Below are 18037 nucleotides of genomic sequence, written 5' to 3'. Positions count from 1 at the left end.
CTCTCAGGTAGCATTCAACACAAGGAGTGAGGTGGCTGCCATGTGTTTGAGAGTCCCACAGAGCAAACACCCCTTGCTAGAGCCCACACCCTGCTTGTGGTAATAGCTCCTAAGGCTGTTACAATTTCTTCTTTTCTGCATCTTTTGCAGTGTAAGTGATGCCAATGGTCCATAGCACAAGTTCTCACTTCAGAGAGGAACTCTACCGTATTTGGGTTAGACTCAGAGATTTTCAGCTGTATTTTGCTTCTGCAGAAACTCCTCAATTTCTCTCAGGTTTTCTGTAAAGGGGAAACACAACCCAACTTCTCCCCTTGCCTCCCAACATCTACAGAGGCACTTTAGAAGACCAAAACAAAGACTTAGCTGAATTGCCTTAAGTCAAGCACTAGCTACAAATACAGCTTCTTTGATCTTCCAAAACAACTTATTTCATCTTTGCAATGAAATACCCTTGGCTGTTCCTGCAGCAGATCAAAGATGACTGGATCCCTGGATCAAAGGTGAATAGTGAATTAGCGATGGGACCACATGAGTGGAGACCTCTTCATCAGCCCAGAGATTCACTGAGCAGTATCAACCGCATCCAACCTACCCTCCCAAATCTCATCTCCAACCCACGCGTTAACTGAGCACTGCAACATCAACTTCAGAGTCAAGAATAGTCGATTTACAATACATAATGATATGTCTTTATTTCATCAACAGAAATGGTGTCTAGACAAAATTCAGTTAACACTAGCAATTCAAATGAATGAAAAGGGTCGGATGGTTTTTTTTTATTTTTGTTTTTTTGCACAATACTGTATTTACAATGAGTAAATGACATTTTAAATTCATTAGTTCATAGCAATGCTTTCTTCGAAAAAGGTAAAAATTCTTAGTAACAGAGAGTAAGCATCAACAGCCACCTCATTTATTTATACAATAAAAATCACAAGAAACCACAGTCACCTAGAAAAAAAAATAAAGACAAGCTTAAGAACTAGTACAATAAAATGATGCATTGAATTAAGTTACATTAATCGCATAGAATTTGTGTAAAAAGTATGTAGAAAAAACACCTGATGTAACCTGTTACAGTCATTGACCAGTTATGAGAGGTACAGAGGGTTATACAGGTAGATATGTGTGAAAACTGTCCATACTGTTTGACCTGGGGAGGAAGAGAAGAGGGGTTGCACCCCCTTGCATACACTGATAAAACCCTGTTTTGAATATGGCCTCTGAAGTTTGTAAGGCATATATAAGAGGTGCACTTGTAACCAACTGGTTCTGGAACAAACTCTTAGGGCATCCCCACCCTTGAAATCAAAGGTGATGCTTGGGACTATGAGTAAACCATGCACTGAATATCACCAAAGTGTTTAGTATCATTCCTGCCGGTCTGAGGGATCCAGATAGCTTCAGGCAGAGCAAAGGCAGTAGTGAGAACAGGACTGAAACCATGCACGTTTCTCTCAGGTACATCACAAAATCAGGGTAACGCCAGCCTGGGCTGGGGATCCCAGCCCCAGCCCCTTGTGTGGAGTAGCTGCTCCCTCCTCTGCCCACATTCCTGAGGGTGGGCTCCTTTGGTCGCAGGGACAAGCCCAGCCGGACACTGCAGTCCCCACTCGGCTCCCTCCAAACGGAGGGGTTGCTTGGGTTCGTAGCCTGGGCCCATCTCTGCTTCTAAGCAATCAATGAAATCAAACACTGCCAGTTGCCATTTCTATTTTAGGATGCTAGTTTCTTTTTGCATGCCCTTAATTAGGCAAAAGGGACAACAGTGGCACTGCATGAACCACAAAGTGACTTTCGCCTACGGAAAGGGCTCTGCCCACAGTCACTAAAATTTGTACAAGAACAGGAGTCATCTAACAGGCTTTTTAGCAGTTGTTAGGTTGGGGTAATAACCTTATAAAAAGGTATTTTTAGCACTCCTTCCTGCCAAAAAGCGATCTTCTTTGCAAAAATGGCAATGTTATCTGCCTAATACCATAAAATGCATATCAATATTTGACTTCGATATAAATAACACCTATCTGGGTGGAGTGTAGGAAAATACTGTACACTTAGACTTTGCAAGTAGTGCCATTAAAATTTTTAGAGAAAAGAGAATAATTATTCTACAGACCACCAACAATAGATCTTTTAAATATACACACAGTATTTGAACATATGCATATACACATATATTGTATTCTACAGCATCAGATCTGATGCCTGAGTCATGAAATACTCCGGGGAGTATTATAAATATACATACATGTATTCTAAACAGGAAAATACACAAACACACACTCTGACTAGAATTATAGATGTATGTATACATACATACACATATTATATATATGATGTAAAATTAACTTGGACTGTGTTGGCAGAGACAAAACTGAAATGAAGTCAAAATCTGTTGAGAAATTTTCTAGCAGGAAAGAGAGCATAAGCTCTTTATGTTAATAGTTTTACTTTCACCTCACTTCCGATAAAAATAAACTGCTCCATACTTAGCAGATCCCCTCCTTATGCAAAGCCATCAGCTCCACTGCTCATACTGAGCTAAACCTTCTTTCTCTAGGTGGCCCTAAAATAGAGAGAGACTTAAAATGCTGCAGCCATGGGCTACAACATTCACCTGGAGGCACCTCCAGATGCATCTCAGACCAGAAAAAACAAGGTGAAAGCAGTGCTCCCTGTTGCAATGGTAGAGGACATGAAGTGCAGCAAAACATGAGCTTCTCAAAACCTGGCAAACGTTCACTTTGTCTCACTGCAAAATTCCCTACAGTCTCTATTCTGCAAACCCACCACTCTCTCTCTCTTAAACACCACAGTGGTGGATTACAAGACACAAGTGAAGATGTGGTGCTGATTCTGGGATTGCAACGCTTCCCCGTGCTTTCTCCTAGTGGATCAGATTCAATTTTATTACAGGATTATAGCAATTCCAGCATGCAGATTTGTTTTATTTATTAGGTAATCATAAAGTTACATGTTAAAATATCTAACTCTAGGCATTTTAACTTCTATTTAAGCGCTCTTTAGAATACAGACTTGACAAAGTGTTGGACTCCAGATTAACAACCACGCTATCAGCATTAATTATTTCTCTGGCAGCAGTTAATCCATTTAGCAAAGTTATGTATCTAGTTCCCACTCCTTTTTAAAGAGAAGCAGCAGTTAGCATACTAATCACTGTGGCTTGCCTTTGCAGCACATTTTACTTCCTTGGGAAAAAAAAAACATAATACAAGGATTAGATCCAAAAATATAGTGCATCTTAAAAACAGCATATACCCTTAGAAAGACATTTAATAAATTACTTGTACAATATATAAAATAATAGTTTTATACTGCAGCATCAAACTCTGACGCCTGAGTCATTACATTAGGAAGTCTGTGATATAAATATCGGGATCTCCTGATAACACAGCCAACATTTTTGCTTTTGTTTTGCTTGTTTTTTTTTTTTTTTTAGATTTTTTCCTTTTTTTTCCCCACTACCTTTTTGTTCCAGAATCAGCTTGCAATGAGCTTTAATTGTGTTCAAGGCACCCCCAGAGAACGCAGAGAAACAAACACATTATATAGTGTAGTACTCACCTGACAAAGCATAACAAGCTTAAATGAAATGAGGTTTCCTGGCAATACAAGTATAGCAACGGCAAAGGAAAAGGAGGACTAGATACAGACTGGACAAAGTTTCAAGGACTCATACACCCATGAAAGTGGTGCAGTGCCCAACTGGGGAGATGGGGTCTTGCCATGCCATTCCCAAGCAATGCCCAACAGGACTGATGCTGTTTGATGAAAGCAAGGAGATTCTTACTTAAGATCATGGTGACCACTGGCCAAAGTTTTTAAAATCCATAAATACTACAGTCAGTTGGGTTTGCTTTTCTTTCCAATAGTATTCTTGTTGTCAGTTTGTTTTGACCCCATGAGACAAGAAGGGCTGGGTATGTGAACTGACGTCCAAGTCTGAAACTAATTCTCCCAGTGTTTTCCTTTAACATTAGCCCAGTAACTGCTTAAAGAGCTGTGTGGTTTAGAATAGCAAAACAACCTCAAAACAAAATAGAAACAAAAACCAACCACCACCACCACCACCAGAAAAAACCCACTGAAAACCATGATACATGTAAATATAAGAAGCAATGACACAAAACCAGCCACTTCTAATGGGAAAGAATGAAATCAAACATCCAGAAAAGCTCATGGGGGAGGGGAAGAGAGAGAGAGAGACAAGAGAAAGGTTGAGGAAGAGACACTTATTTGAGCAGTGGTTTTAAATATCAGTTCCCAAGGTAGAGGAAATCAAGAGACCCAGCACCAGTACGAAGCCAGGTCAAACCTAAGAGCTGCAGCGCAATGGGTTGTGTGGGTGGGTTTTTTAAACCGTTGGAATGAGGTCAAGAGTACCAGTTGCACATGAGTTGTTAGTAGAGTAAGTCTTCATGTCAGGAAGCAAGTTAAAACTCGGTTTTATTCTCATGAAACATTCTATCTATTCATATATATAGGAGGTCACTTAAAAATAAAAAAGGCAACAGAAAAAACATCTTTAAAATACTGTGTCAGTTGACCCTTCCCTCCCACCCACCCCCAACCCCCCCCCCCCCCCCGCCCCCCAAGTAGCTATGACTCTATAATGTGATTCACATTTAGTTTTAAATTCTAGCTTTCACCATGGTCTCATAGAAACAAAACTTCTCTGCGAAGCACAGAACTGCTTTGCAACGTCAACAAATTCAAAGGAAAAATCAAATCCCTCCCGTACCACCATGGAGCTTCTCAGTCAGTTACCTGCAAAAGATGGCTGGGAGGGGGTTCAGATATTTTTAGATTAAGCTCTTTTAAAAAGAAAGGACGACTCCTCCTCCTTTTTCAACTGCGTGAACTAGGAGTTTATGGCATTTGTATATTTTTGAACATTTAAAGGTAAGGATTTTGTACAGTAATGATTAATACTTAAACATAAATATTTTCCTACATTATATACTAGTTTTCCTTTGTACATGCGGGGAAAAAATGTATTTTCAACAAACATGGCACATGCTATATGCACTTCCTCCTCGGTAGCTTGGCTACAATAGTTTGGGTGAAGAGGATAAAAGCAAGACTTTGTGTCAAGTGGGCGACGGTCCATGAGCACAGTCTGAAGATGGAAGAAGTGGAGAGAGGGAGCTGATTCCTCCTCCAAGGTCAAGATGCTGATCTACTCAGTGCCGCAAAAAACCACCAGCGCACACCTCTAGTGTAAACGTTAGCACAGAAGACCACATTATCCTTCAGTGCTTCTGAGAAGCTGCTTCCCCACACTTGTTTTGTTTTTAATAGGTGTGAACAGCTGGTCATTTTTTTTTCAGCGAGAACAAACAATATCAGCCAGTAAAGCACATGACAGTTGTTGTCGATAAAGCCACGCAACCTGGCACACGTAAGGCAAAGAATCACAAATTAAAAACTCAGTACACTTAGAATAATAAGAATAATTATTAAAAAAGCATTAGGAAGATGTTTCTCTGTCTACACTGTACATACAGATGTTATGCTTGGAAAGCTGCTGTCTCATACAGTCATAACATGAGTCAACATTGCTTAAGATACAAATCCAATACAGTTACAACTAAGCCAATTCACTGAGTAGTCTCCTTCAAGACAGCACTCTTTTAGCTGCGGTTTGTGCTGAGGGCAATGCTGCAGGACGAGAGGATCCTGGAAAACAAGAGTTTGATGGGGAAGTGACCAAATCAGGTGCTGGCAGATGTGTGTTTTGCTCTTGGAGGAGACAGTGCTAATTTGACTTCTGAAAGGAAACCAAAGTCAACAACTAAGGGTCTGGTCCTGCAACTATGCCTACCCAGGCAGGATTAATGACTTCACCAGACCCACCTCTGCAGCTCGGGTCTGGTGAGCAAAACAGGTAACATTTGAGGACAGCTGAGGTGAGGCTCTGGGGACTAGCCGGAGCAGCAGTTGCTTCCATGAGTAAAGGATGTAGAGCGGGGCTGGAGAAAAAGCCCCCTCCAAGTGTATTGATGTGATCTCTTTTTGCTTTACTTCGTGGAACGTATGATGAACTGATCCAGTTGTCAAATACTTTTTTCTCTAAAGAGCGAAATATACCTTCCCCTATTAGATTCCAAAAGCATCATTAACAGCACTTAAACTTGGTTTGTGAAACAGAAAGAAGTCTGAATATAAAAATAATTCAAGCAGATTCTCTTTACAAATTGTATAGTGAATTCAGTATTTGGCAAGACTGTTTTGACTACATAATGAGCTCCTGAGTGTTTGTCTATTAGCTAAAACTTTCCTATTTTCTTTAAGCCATAAAGCAAAGAAAACCATATACTCAAGTTATACTGAAGTCACGACTTCATTTATGAAAAGAGGTTTGACCAGAAACTCAGTGCAAGTGGCAAAGTTGACCATTACTGTACAGTATCTGCAGGAAAATAAAATAACTCCACATTGCTCAAGTGGCACAAAATGGCTGTGCCAAAAAAACTGTCTATAATAAAATCTCAAATAAGTTTCCAACATTAAAATTTTATAAATAAGTACAAATTGAATGATATTGCTGAACTGCGAACGGAGGAAAAAATTATCATGTAACAAGTTACCAAACTAGTTCTAGCATCGAAGACAAAAAGGAATGTTGGAACTTGTTTATACAATAGAAACAAAAGCTTCCAGTTTGTAGGATGAGAAAAATTGAGGCATGCAGGGACTTTTGCATATGGATATATATATTTTATATATATTATATATAATATGTACAGTTTAGCTATAAAACTTTGATGTGTAAAGAAGCTGTCTTCAATGAAAAATTGAACATTCAGAGGAAATTCCTGAGTTAGGGTTTTGTGACATGGGCCACTGAGAAAAAAGCTGCGGTTGGGTCCTCAGAGGTGTTATGTCCATCCCTGTTAAGATTGAAATCAACATACAAAAACAGTGTCGCCACTGCTTCGTTCCCTGCCTGAGCAAGGGATAGCACCATTGTGAAGAGAACTCCTGCTTGTAGAGAGGAGGGAATACTTAAAAACAGTATTGCTGCTAAGACCACTGTAGTGTGCACCAAATACGTTCTTCTAGACAACAAATGAACACTGCCACTGGCTGACTGAAGAACACCTGACCAGGTGTAACGTTACAAGTCACTAGGTGTAATCTTTCCTAGGTTGTTCATCTGTTGTACATTTATCAGTCATTTCCTGACAGAAGTCTACCGTGACCGTCTGGCTGCTCTGCTCTGCTGGAAGCTCTCTCTCAGGGTAAGTACCTGTGTCAGCTCCATCCAGCCCCCCGCTGGCAGAACAATTCTCCGAGATGTTGTTGGGCAGCCAGGGTGCTCCCAGTTGCACCGAGCCTTGCTCTGAGCAGCACTGCATGCTTTCCCCAATGCACTGGGAGGTCACCAGGCTCTGCTCCACACCAGCTGGGGAGGGGCTGATGGTGGTCGCTGGCTGTAGATCCATGGGTCTGAGAACGGGGCAGTATCGGTGGAGAGCTTGGATCTGTTCTGGGCTCTGCATATCTCTACACACTTCTTGGGACAGACAAGAGAAGTTGTCTAACAATTCTCCCATGCTTGCTTTCAGTTGGTTCCTTTCTGAGAGCAATTTCTCTTTCTCACACACCTGAAAAAGAAAGAACGTATCTTAGGTTGAGGAAGGACCATCCACCAGCTGCACACTCCAGGCATGTATGCAGCAGTACCTGGGAAGAACACCAAGATGTCACAGTTGGTTTGATGGGTAAAGGAAAAGTCACAAAGACATCAGGTATTTGACCACCATGAGGTCTGTGTGGACTACAGCTTCGGAAACATCTTCAGAGTTAAACACTTGACTTGGAAGAGGATAGAGTTACAAGTTATTCCCAAGAGACTGTTAGTTCTCTCTCTAGACTAAGGATGATTGGATGATACAAAAAACACTCAGAAAGAAACATTCTGATGAAGAAAAGCCATTACCCATCTAAACAGCAAGAAAACAGGGCTTAGTTCTAGAGGTTAGGATATGTTGCCAGGTCACTGGTGAGTGCTCTCCTCCCTGCAGAGGCGGACTGGGAGGGTTAGGCACAGAGCCAGACCCAGCCTGGAGTTACACCTCTAAAAACTGGTTTTGACTCAGTGCAGACTGATTTGGATGGTCCTGCTGCATCACTTGCTGTCCCAGGAAGACGGGTATATAGCTCAAAGGAGTAGATGAGATTTTGTAGAATACAGGAGCTATTTCCAGAGCTGAGCTGGCCCCCAAAGCAGCGCAGTTGTGTACCTCACCTAGTAACACTGCTAAACCCAAGCTGCCTCAGCATCTGAGGTGTGAAAACTCCACAACTCAGATCATCCAACTATGGGTGGCTGTTGACAGCTGATAGTATTGCCCTGGGTCTGAAGCCTGCACCAGAAGCACACAGCTGTGCGAATGAGAAAGAGAGCAGTGCACATGAAAAGAACCAACTGCTAAAATATTGATAAATCTATCAAGAAAGCAAAAAATTATAAAAAAATAAACAGATGCTCAAGTACATCTTGAGATAATGAATTATGGAAGAGAATATGCTGTGAGTTTGCAAGGAAAAAAAGAAATTTAAGTGGGTAGACGGATAAGAGGGAAAGCAGGCAAAAAAATCCCAAACCTATCAAGCTCAGAGGATACGACCATTACGCTCACTGTCTGCTGTGAAACCATCTGTGTCAACAAGATGGGTGACTTACACGAATTAAGTGCAGGGGGAGAAAGAGGTCTTTCATAAAAAAGACCCCACTGAGTGAAAACCCGTTAAACCCCAGTACCACTACACAGTTCAGGAGACTGGAAATCACTGGTCACAAAGTGGACATAAGATGACAAAGGAATTTCCAGTGATGATGTGTGAAGTCAAGTGGAGTTTTACTGCTGGCTCTTCTAAGTGGAAAAGTATAGATCTTGAAGCAGACTACCTGCTTGGACAGCATGCGTATGGAATGAGGGCAGGACTGCTTGAGAGGCAACGATAAAATTGCATGAGTTTAATTTTGTAGCTCTATACTCTTGCACATCTCGTGACTGTCTTTTTTTATGAAGGTCCATTTTCAGAATGAACTCCCATAGAATACCACAGAATAGTTTAGGCTGGAAAAGAGCTTTAAGATCAAGTCCAACCATTAATCTAGCACTGTCAAGCCCACCAATAAACCATGTCCCTCAGTGCCACATCTACATGTCTTTTAAATACCTACAGGGATGGTGACTCCACCACTTCTGTGGGCAGCCTGCTCCAATGCTTGACAACCCTTTTGGTGAAGGCATTTTTCCTAATATTCAGTCTAAACTTCCCCTGGTGCAATTTGAGGCCATTTCCTCTTGTCCTATCACTTGTTACTTGGGAGAAGAGACTGACACCCACCTCATGAAAACCTCCTTTCAGGTAGTTGTAGAGAGCAATAAGGTCTCCCCTCAGCCTTCTTTTCTCCAGGCTGATCAACCCCAGTTCCCTCAGCTGTTCCTCATGAGACTTGTGCTCCAGGCCCTTCACCAGTTTCATTGCTCATCTTTGGACCTGCTCCAGCACAGGAGCATATGTCTCTTGTAGTGAGAGGCCCAAAACTGAACACAGTGTTTGAGGTACAGCCTCACCAGTACTGAGCACAGGGGTACAATCCCTTCCCTGGTCCTGTTGGCCACACTATTTCTGATACAGGCCAGGATGCCGTTGAACGGCCTTCTTGGCTGCCTGGGCACAAGCTGGCTCACAAGTGGCTGTCACTCAGCACCTCCAGATCTTTTCCTGCCTGGCAGCTTTCCAGCTACTCCTCCCCAGGCCTATAGTGCGCATGGGGGTGTTGTGGCCCAAAGGCAGGACCTGACACTTTGCCTTGTTGAACCTCACACAATTGGCCTCAGCCCATTGATCCAACCTGTCCAGATCCCTCTGTAGAGCCTTCCTGCCCTCCAGCAGATCAACACTCCTACCCAACTTGGTGTCCTTTGCAAACTTACTGAGGGTGCACTCAATCCCCCCCATCCAGATCACTTACAAAGACACTAAGCAGAACTGGCCCCAGTACTGAGCCCTGGGGAATACCACTGGTGACTGGCCACCAACTGGAGTTAACTCCATCCACCAGCCCTCTTTGGGCCTGGCCACCCTGCCAGTTTTTTTACCCAGGGAAGAGTACACCCATCCAAGCCATGAGTAGCCAGCTTCTCCAGGAGAATGCTCTAGGAAACAGTGTCAAAAGCTTTACTAAAGTCTTGGTAGGCGACATTTACAGCATTTTCCTCTTCCACTGCTCAGATCACCTTGTCAAAGAAGGTGATCAGGTTGGTCAAAGCAGGACCTGCCTTTCATGAACTCATGCTGACTGGGCCAGATCACCTGGTTATCATGTGTGTGACATGTGATAGCACTCAAGGTGATTTGTTCATAATCTTCCCTGGCACTGAGGCCAGACTGACAGACCTGCAGTTCCCTGGATCCTCCTTCAGGCCCTTCTTGTAGATGGGCATCATATTTGCTAACCTCTGGTCTGCTCGGACCTCCTAAACAGGTCAAAATCTGCCCTCTGGAAGTCCAAGGTAGCAGTTCTGCTGATCCCTCTCCTTACTTCTCCTAGAATCAAAAAGTCTTCATCATTTTGTGACTGCTGTGGCCAAGATAGCCTCCGAGCACCACATCACAGAGTCCCTCTCTGTTCACAAACGGGTCCAGCAGGTACCTTCCCCAGTTGTCTCACTCACTACATATTGCTACATCCTCAAGTCCAGCTTGCTAAATTTACATTTCTTTTGAAGAATTCTGCACCTCAAAGGGGTTTTGATTCCTGAAATTCAGCAGGGATCAGGACCACAGGGTCACTCATACACTTTTCATTCATTTCCCTGAGATGTGTGTGTGTGCAGGGGAGAGAAGGGGACTTAAAAGTATTATTTTTGCCTATACACAGGGTTGAATATGCTAGACAATAACAGTAAAGTCAGAGGACTGCATAAAGCCAAAGAACCCAAATTAATTCTCAGGTAAAGGCTACCTTGCTGCTAGCCCAGCCCTTAAGAGCGGTGCTCTGCACTGAAGAACAAGAGACATCCCCATCACCAGATCAGCCAGTACTGGATCTGCTTCTGACAGCCTGGATGAGGAGTCGCTCTTTCACCCTGCAGAATCTCTAACTCAGCCCACATGCACTATGGATTATGCTGGGTGCAGGAGCATAATCCACAGTGTTGGATTAACAGTTGCTCACTATTTTGTTTACCTTTGATGTTTTGTTTGTTTTGCATCAGGGGAGCACTACTCCGAACAATGCTTTGATATTAACCTCTGCTTTCTTTTCCCCAGGACTTCAGCAGTATGGTATCTAAAGGCTTCACAAGCCTTGATGATTTAAGCCTCTCAACCAGTTTATGGGGCCAGTGTCACATCCCTGTTACAGAGATGATGCAGATAGGCAGAGGCAGTAAGTGAGTAACCCAAAGTCATGCGGCTTTCTGCCATTTGTGAGGTGATTGTAACTCAGCTTCTTCCAACAGATGCCTCCTTCATGCAACATTTGCTACAGCTTGTGCAGAGAATGAAGCACGACAAAGCCTACAGTAAAGGCCAGTATGATGACAAGAACAAGAAGTACCTAGCTCCCAAGACCCACCATGTTCAACCTACAACAGAGCATGTTTTAAATGTGCACAGAGATATTTAAGTCAAAGACTCCAAATAACCTTTAATTTTAACAGAAGATGGGTACACAGAGATATCAATAAGGAAATCAATTTAAACTCCTTTTGTTTCATCTATGTGAATGAATGAATTTATCACTCAAATCCTTGGAGGCCAGGTCTAATGCTAGACTCCTAAATCTGTGCTTCGTAATGCAAGTGAACTATACAGTTCTGCATGCTGCACACCCACATTTCTCACAGCAGCTGAACTGGGGCTATTACATTTTTTTTTTTTTTTTGTGACATTTCAGAAAGCTTTTAGGGCTTTCAAACAGATGAGGAGGTTCTAACCCATGTTGAAGTTCCAGTGTTGCATCTCTCCTGCTGAGTGACACCCATGTAGACATTTCTTTCCCCATGACCCTTCTCTCGAGCCTTTTTTTTTTGTTGTGTACCATCTTGCTCTCTCAATGGGCAAGGGATGACAGGGGAAGAGGAGCAGGACTCTCAGACCACAGGGGCATGGTCACAAAGAAGGGAGTTTTATCGGATTAGGCTCCTATAGCTAAGATGTCTACATGTGACATGGCTCTCCAGGTGATCTTATTTAGCAGTGGAGAGGAACAGGCAGTTCTGGGCTCTATGTCACCGCCCCTGCAGCACTGGATGAGACTAAAAAAACTTGTCATTTCACTGGCTATAAAGGAAACTAGGACAAGTAGCTGCACTACAAGTGTCTATATTGTAGACATCTCTGTGTAGCCACCCAAACCACACCTGAGGTGTTCATTACTGAAAGAGAGGGGAATTTCCTGAGCAAACACTTAGCCTTGCTCCAGTCAACTCACTCCAGATTAGAATGTGGTAGCACTGTCCATTGACACCTTGGCACACAGGAGACCTGTCCCCTGATGTGCTCTGGCCAGTGAGCAGAGCATGCTTTGCTCTCCTTTCCACAGTAGACTACTGTGAGAGACAAACATCAGTGAAGGCTGGGGCCAACCAGCAGCTGCCACCTGAACCAAGTACAGAGGACATGAACGCCACTGTAATGTGGAGTGGGAATAGGCCTTTTGTGTTAGATGGTCCTTGAATTATGGGGGGGGGGGGTGTGTGAGTTTCAGTCCATGCCATACCAAGAGCATTAGAAGGGAAAAGACAGCAGGAGCAAGGAGGAACATACCCTTGCCATCCCACTGACATACACTAACGGATGCCCACTTGTCTGGATATTCACATTCCTGGCTTTTGAGTTCCCTTTCCATTTCTGCCATTTGCTCAGTAAATAAAAAGAACTGAATTAAAGACACAGTGCGCAGAAATATCCTGGAAACACTGACCTGCCTTCTAGCACACAAAAGAGAAAGAAAATCTCTATGCAGAGATGAATCTGGTCCCACCACACCACTGTTTGGACCAGACAATCTCTGAAGTTCTCTTCATACCTATCTTTTTTGAGCACTCCACAAATCCATGATGAACAGATTGTTATGGTATTTAGGCATGGAGATGGGGCTTGGATGAGGAAATGCCATTGTGGAGGCACTGTAAGTACTGGGAGTAAGTTAAACTGCAAGAAGGGAGCTGTGATACACGTTTCCCTCCTCTTCCAACTCATTCGACAATTTATTCTTGAGGTATCAGAATAAAGAGATATCTAGGCCTCATTCCACTGTGTTTCCCATAAACAGTATATACACACATACCAATATATTTTTGTATATTAATTTTTCATACTAGTGGCTCCACTTACTCATGTAAAAACTGACTGAACCCACTAAACGCTGGACAGGAATTGAGTGCCATGCAAGCTGCATCATGAGGGTGAGTGGAGACACAGCAAGAGCACACAACTCACCAACTTGCGGATTTCACATTCTAGGTTTTGAATACAGTCCAGTTTCCTCTTGCGGCAGCGCTGAGCTGCAATTCGGTTCTTGCTGCGCCGGCGGACATCGTGGATGAACTCTAGCTGCTCTGAGGTTAGCTTGTGCATCTTTATCATCATCTGGAAATCATTCCTTGGAAGATCTGTGATTTGATCAACAGGAAAAGGAAGTTTCACCTAAACCAAATAGAAAACAAGAGGGAAGAGTATTATTTTGATTGCTGAATGCGAGCAGAACAACAGTGAGCGGAAGGGTAAGTACCTATGCTGCCGAGCCCTAAATAAACAACACACAAAGTTTTACATTAAGCAGGTTTTTAACACTCCCTTGTGGCACATTGAAGAGATCCAGCTGGTAAGGATCAGATATAACTGTACTGAAATCAGCAATACAGATGAGTCCCAGGTAAAAATATCATCGTTCTAAAAAGCTCTAACAGATTTCCTTGCATTAAAAGAAGGTTCTGTCCGCTAAGAGATGCAAGCTTTTGAAAACAGTGAGGTACCTCACTGCTATTAATTTCAAACTAATTTCAATGAACAAGCTATTACCACACCTGGAAACCTGTCTCTGCATGGCCTGCAGGACTGCAACTTTGAGTAGGTGTGAGGTTAAAAATGCAACCTGACACCTCAAATGGATGAAAAATACCATACTGCAGTTAGGAAAGGTCATCTAATCAACATTTCAACTGAGCAGTACACCGTGTAAGAAGAAAGAGTCAGAGGAGTGTGACATAATTTATCCATGCTCATTTTGAGCTAAACCAATGCTTGCTGACATTCTGGTATTTTTGTAGATTGACGAGCACCCAACTCGCATTTCCTGAAAAAAGCCCAAACGGTCTAAAACTTCAGTTACTTGCAGTAAACCATTCTTCTCTGGGCCATGAACTGCCATCCAGTTTTAACCTACACCTTGCAACAGTAGCTCTAGGTTCTGGCCTCAGCAATTCCAACCACCTCTCCAACTCTTACTGATGATGCATTAAAGCAAAGCAAAACACAAAACTCCTGACAGCTTGGAGCAATGAACACATACTGACTCAAAACCTGGAGAATGGTGGATGCACTCAAAGACTTCTGTTAGCTTTCTTCCCAGACCTACCAGCTTGCTCCAGTCAAAGTGAGCACCTCTCCCTACAAACCCTGCTTCACATCCAAAAAATGTTCCTCAGTGGACTGCTGTGTTTGGTGGTCAAATAAGAATCAATTGACAAGGCTGAAGGAGATGACAGCTGAGCATGACCCCTTCTTTTTCTGAGTCATACCCACACTGCCCAAAAGATGGCAGTAAATATTTACATTTCTGTCCAGATTAGTACAATCCGATCTCTCAAACAAGACTATTCCGCATGCAGGCTACCAAAGAAAATACAACTTAAATTGCTCCAGCCAAGCAAAAGATACAGGTTGAAAAGGTTTACTTTTTCTATTTAAAACATGGTTATTGTCTTTAAATAATGCACTTTAACTATCTGGAGATAAAGAAAATAACAGCATAGATTAGAAATAAGTTATTTTCACTGAAGAGCTGAGTTTGTTTATGCAGAACAGTTTGCTGAGGACACGTACACAAACAGCAGTGGCCTCTGGCACAGTCATAGACCCTTGCTGGGGACTTGGACCTGCCTATATCCAGCTCCTTGCCTTACTCATGACCTTGTGTTTTCTTGCACTCTTCTATCACTGCTCCATGCACCTCAAAGTCTGGGCCACATGAAATTCAGTGCATCCTTTCAGATGGTTTCATGCCTTGAACCTTGTCCCTCTGCCCTATGTATCCAGGCACCACATTGTAATACACTACCTGACATGCCAATTGAAACTAGCAAGAAACACCAAACTGTCCCATTCCCCCCAAAGTCCTGCTTGTACACACAAAGGCTGACCTTAGGCATGGTATTGTGGACTACCTTGTTTACAGACTGCTAACTAATGACATGAAACCTGTTTGCTTTCCCCTCCCTAGCCTTTGGACGATCAACATAAACTTGGTGTCATCTGCTTTTCTCTCAAGCTTCAACCATGGTCTGAAAATGAAAGACACCACAGTTTCACTGCAAAAAAAGTCCTTGCACTTTCCCGGTTTTTCCTTATTTTCTTAAGTCAAATGCAGAAAGTGATGTTAACTTTTATTTCTTCCTCCCTCTCCTTTCAAAACATATTCATTTGCAAGGAGGAGATGTGCTTGCAGCTGGAATAGGAATGAAAGGGAAGCAATTTCTATCTGTCAGGTAGAACTTGTTAAAGGAAATGAGAAAATAAATAGAAACAATTAAAAAAAAAAAAAAAAAAAGGATTGAAAATAAACCCATCTACACAGCAGGCCAGAGACTGCTATCAGTAAACCCAGCATAATCCCACTCCTGTCATAAGCAGCACTGTGCAGGATTAAAATCATGAAAGGGAGAGTGGAAGCAAGTCAGACTCATTTTCTTCACCATTCACAGCATTTTTACTGCCGGTCTCCCTCTCCAAAATCTGCTGTCAACTGAAAAAAAACCCAACCACCAAGCCTTTGGCACAGACACAGTGAATAACTGCACCAGAATACTGCTGCCATGAGAGGCTAATGGTGTTCTATGTCGGCACAGGGCAAGGCTCTAAGCTGGCGGTTATCCTAACAGAGTGGTAAGTCAATTTGTAAGAGCCAATCACTGTGGCATGGGTGGGATTCATCTGACCCACTCAGAACTGTCTGAAATAACGGTTTCACTAGCTGGCATCGAGGACAGAGATGCCTTCAGATGGCAATGCATCCCGCACTGCTTCTCCCTCCTCCTGGCTGCAGAAGGAGCAGGCATGAGGCTTAGAGAAGATGCTGCATCTTACAGTATCTAAAGTAGGTGAGGTAAGTCTTACCTGTGGTGTCTGAAAAAGGACAGTCAAACTTTTCCAATATGTGTAAGAAACCCCCATCAAGTATGTTTTCTTGTAAAATTTTCCTTTTAATAACTATGAATTTTATACAGGAAATGACTGTCTACTCTTTGGTTTGGATTATTTCAAACTACAAATATAAACTGGATCCCCTCTCCTTCCAGGAGTTACTCCAGCCAGAGCTAACCTCACAGGGCTCTCAGATCTTCCCTATCAGCACAACTACTCTTTCCCTGCAGCAGCAGCTCTGTTTCCACCACAAAACAAATAAACTGGCACTTTCTGCCCCTGCTTGCGGCCTCTACTGCTCCTGGCTCTGGCTAATGCACACCTGGGAGGACAGCCAACCCACACTGGTGGCAAACGAAAACCTGGTGATGATTTCATGGCATTTCCTCTCCCCTGTATTAGCTTGGGATGCCAGTGTAAATGTCACTGCTACGTGGCTAAGTGGCTAAGTAACAGCAGCAATCTAGACAGATGGGGACAGCCATTGACTCAGCACATGAAAGGCCCATATACAACCAATTAATTACTTCAAGGTTCTCAGCTTGGATCATACACCAGTTACTGCTGTGCCACTCACATACTGTACTAGTTACTGCTGCTACCACTCTCCCCCTCTCCTTTTCTATGGAACAAAGGGAAGGACCAAGACTCCGTATTCCCTCACATCAAAATACAAATGTCAAGCGTTGAGAACTTCCTTATTTTATGAGTAACATTAGCTTTTCATTCTTTATTTGTATCTAAATTTCAACATCTTCCTCAAGCTGGCAAGTGCTATTAAAGATAAGGAACTTCCCAAGTTCGGTTTAATATCACAGCAACTAAAAGGATACGCGTGCTGAGCATAAGAAAAAGTTACTATGTACTGGGCATAGGAGGGTGGCACTCCAATCTGCTTCTGCAGAAAAAAAATCAAGAACTGGAGAGTCCTCAAAGAGCTCCAGCAAGGTCTTAACTTAAAGCTTAGGGCTTAACAGAACTGATGTAGGCTGCAATAAACTAATACAGTGTTTAAAAGGACCTTCCTGAAATGTCAAGCTTGTAATGGAGAACTCTCAGTGTTGTAATCCAGTAATTCTCTGCTACCAGCATGGGGACAACTCCTATTGAAGAGGGGAAAGAAAACAAAACTGCCATGAAGTTAAACTTGCAAGAACGATGTTTGACAAGACTCTGTTTAACCAGATGTTGCCAAACACAAATTTCCCAGTGCTCTGCTGATGTCACTGAGGATCCCGGTTAGGGGATCTCCATCAGAGAAGAATTGGAGAGTAACTTTCTCATTTTCAGATCTGTAAACCCAGTAAGATGAGGAAAGCTGGGGTGACTGATCACCAAATTCTGGGGAGGAACTACATACAAAAGCAAGTTAACACTGTAACATGAATTTTACATGGTCTAGTGTGAGATGTCCTGCCCATGGCAGGGGGGTTGGAACTAGATGATCCCCAGGTCCTTTCCAACCCTAACCATTTTATGTTTCTATGCCCTTTCTACATAATAGTCTTCATTAGGCAGAAATATTAAGCAGCAAAGAAGACTCAGCTTAGGTAACTCAGGACAGCTCCAGTAGATTTTTGGTAGAGCAACTTTGGTTTACCCCCTTTAATGGGCCTCTGAC

At 42.8% G+C, this 18037-nt stretch overlaps 1 protein-coding gene across 3 annotated transcripts in view; it reads right to left on the bottom strand.

Moving 5' to 3' along the window:
- Positions 1-669: 669 nt before the first annotated feature.
- BACH2 (BTB domain and CNC homolog 2) overlaps positions 670-18037 on the bottom strand; it is a 190106-nt gene continuing 172738 nt past the window's right edge. For all 3 annotated transcript variants that reach the window (XM_061460282.1, XM_061460281.1, XM_061460283.1), the window contains 2 exons: positions 13495-13701; positions 670-7634 (listed from right to left, as the gene is read on the bottom strand). In XM_061460282.1, coding sequence (XP_061316266.1) covers positions 7155-7634; positions 13495-13701 — 687 coding nt within the window. In that variant the 3' untranslated portion in view covers positions 670-7154. The remainder of the gene's footprint in view (positions 7635-13494; positions 13702-18037) is intronic.

The sequence above is a fragment of the Pezoporus flaviventris genome, unplaced genomic scaffold, assembly GCF_033815535.1.
Source record: "Pezoporus flaviventris isolate CSIRO_AGI_PZ_B2104156 unplaced genomic scaffold, CSIRO_AGI_Pfla_v1 ptg000031l, whole genome shotgun sequence".
NCBI classification, from domain to species: domain Eukaryota; kingdom Metazoa; phylum Chordata; class Aves; order Psittaciformes; family Psittacidae; genus Pezoporus; species Pezoporus flaviventris.
The sequence above is the reverse complement of the archived record's forward strand: the minus strand, read 5'-3'. Positions and strand labels throughout refer to the sequence as shown.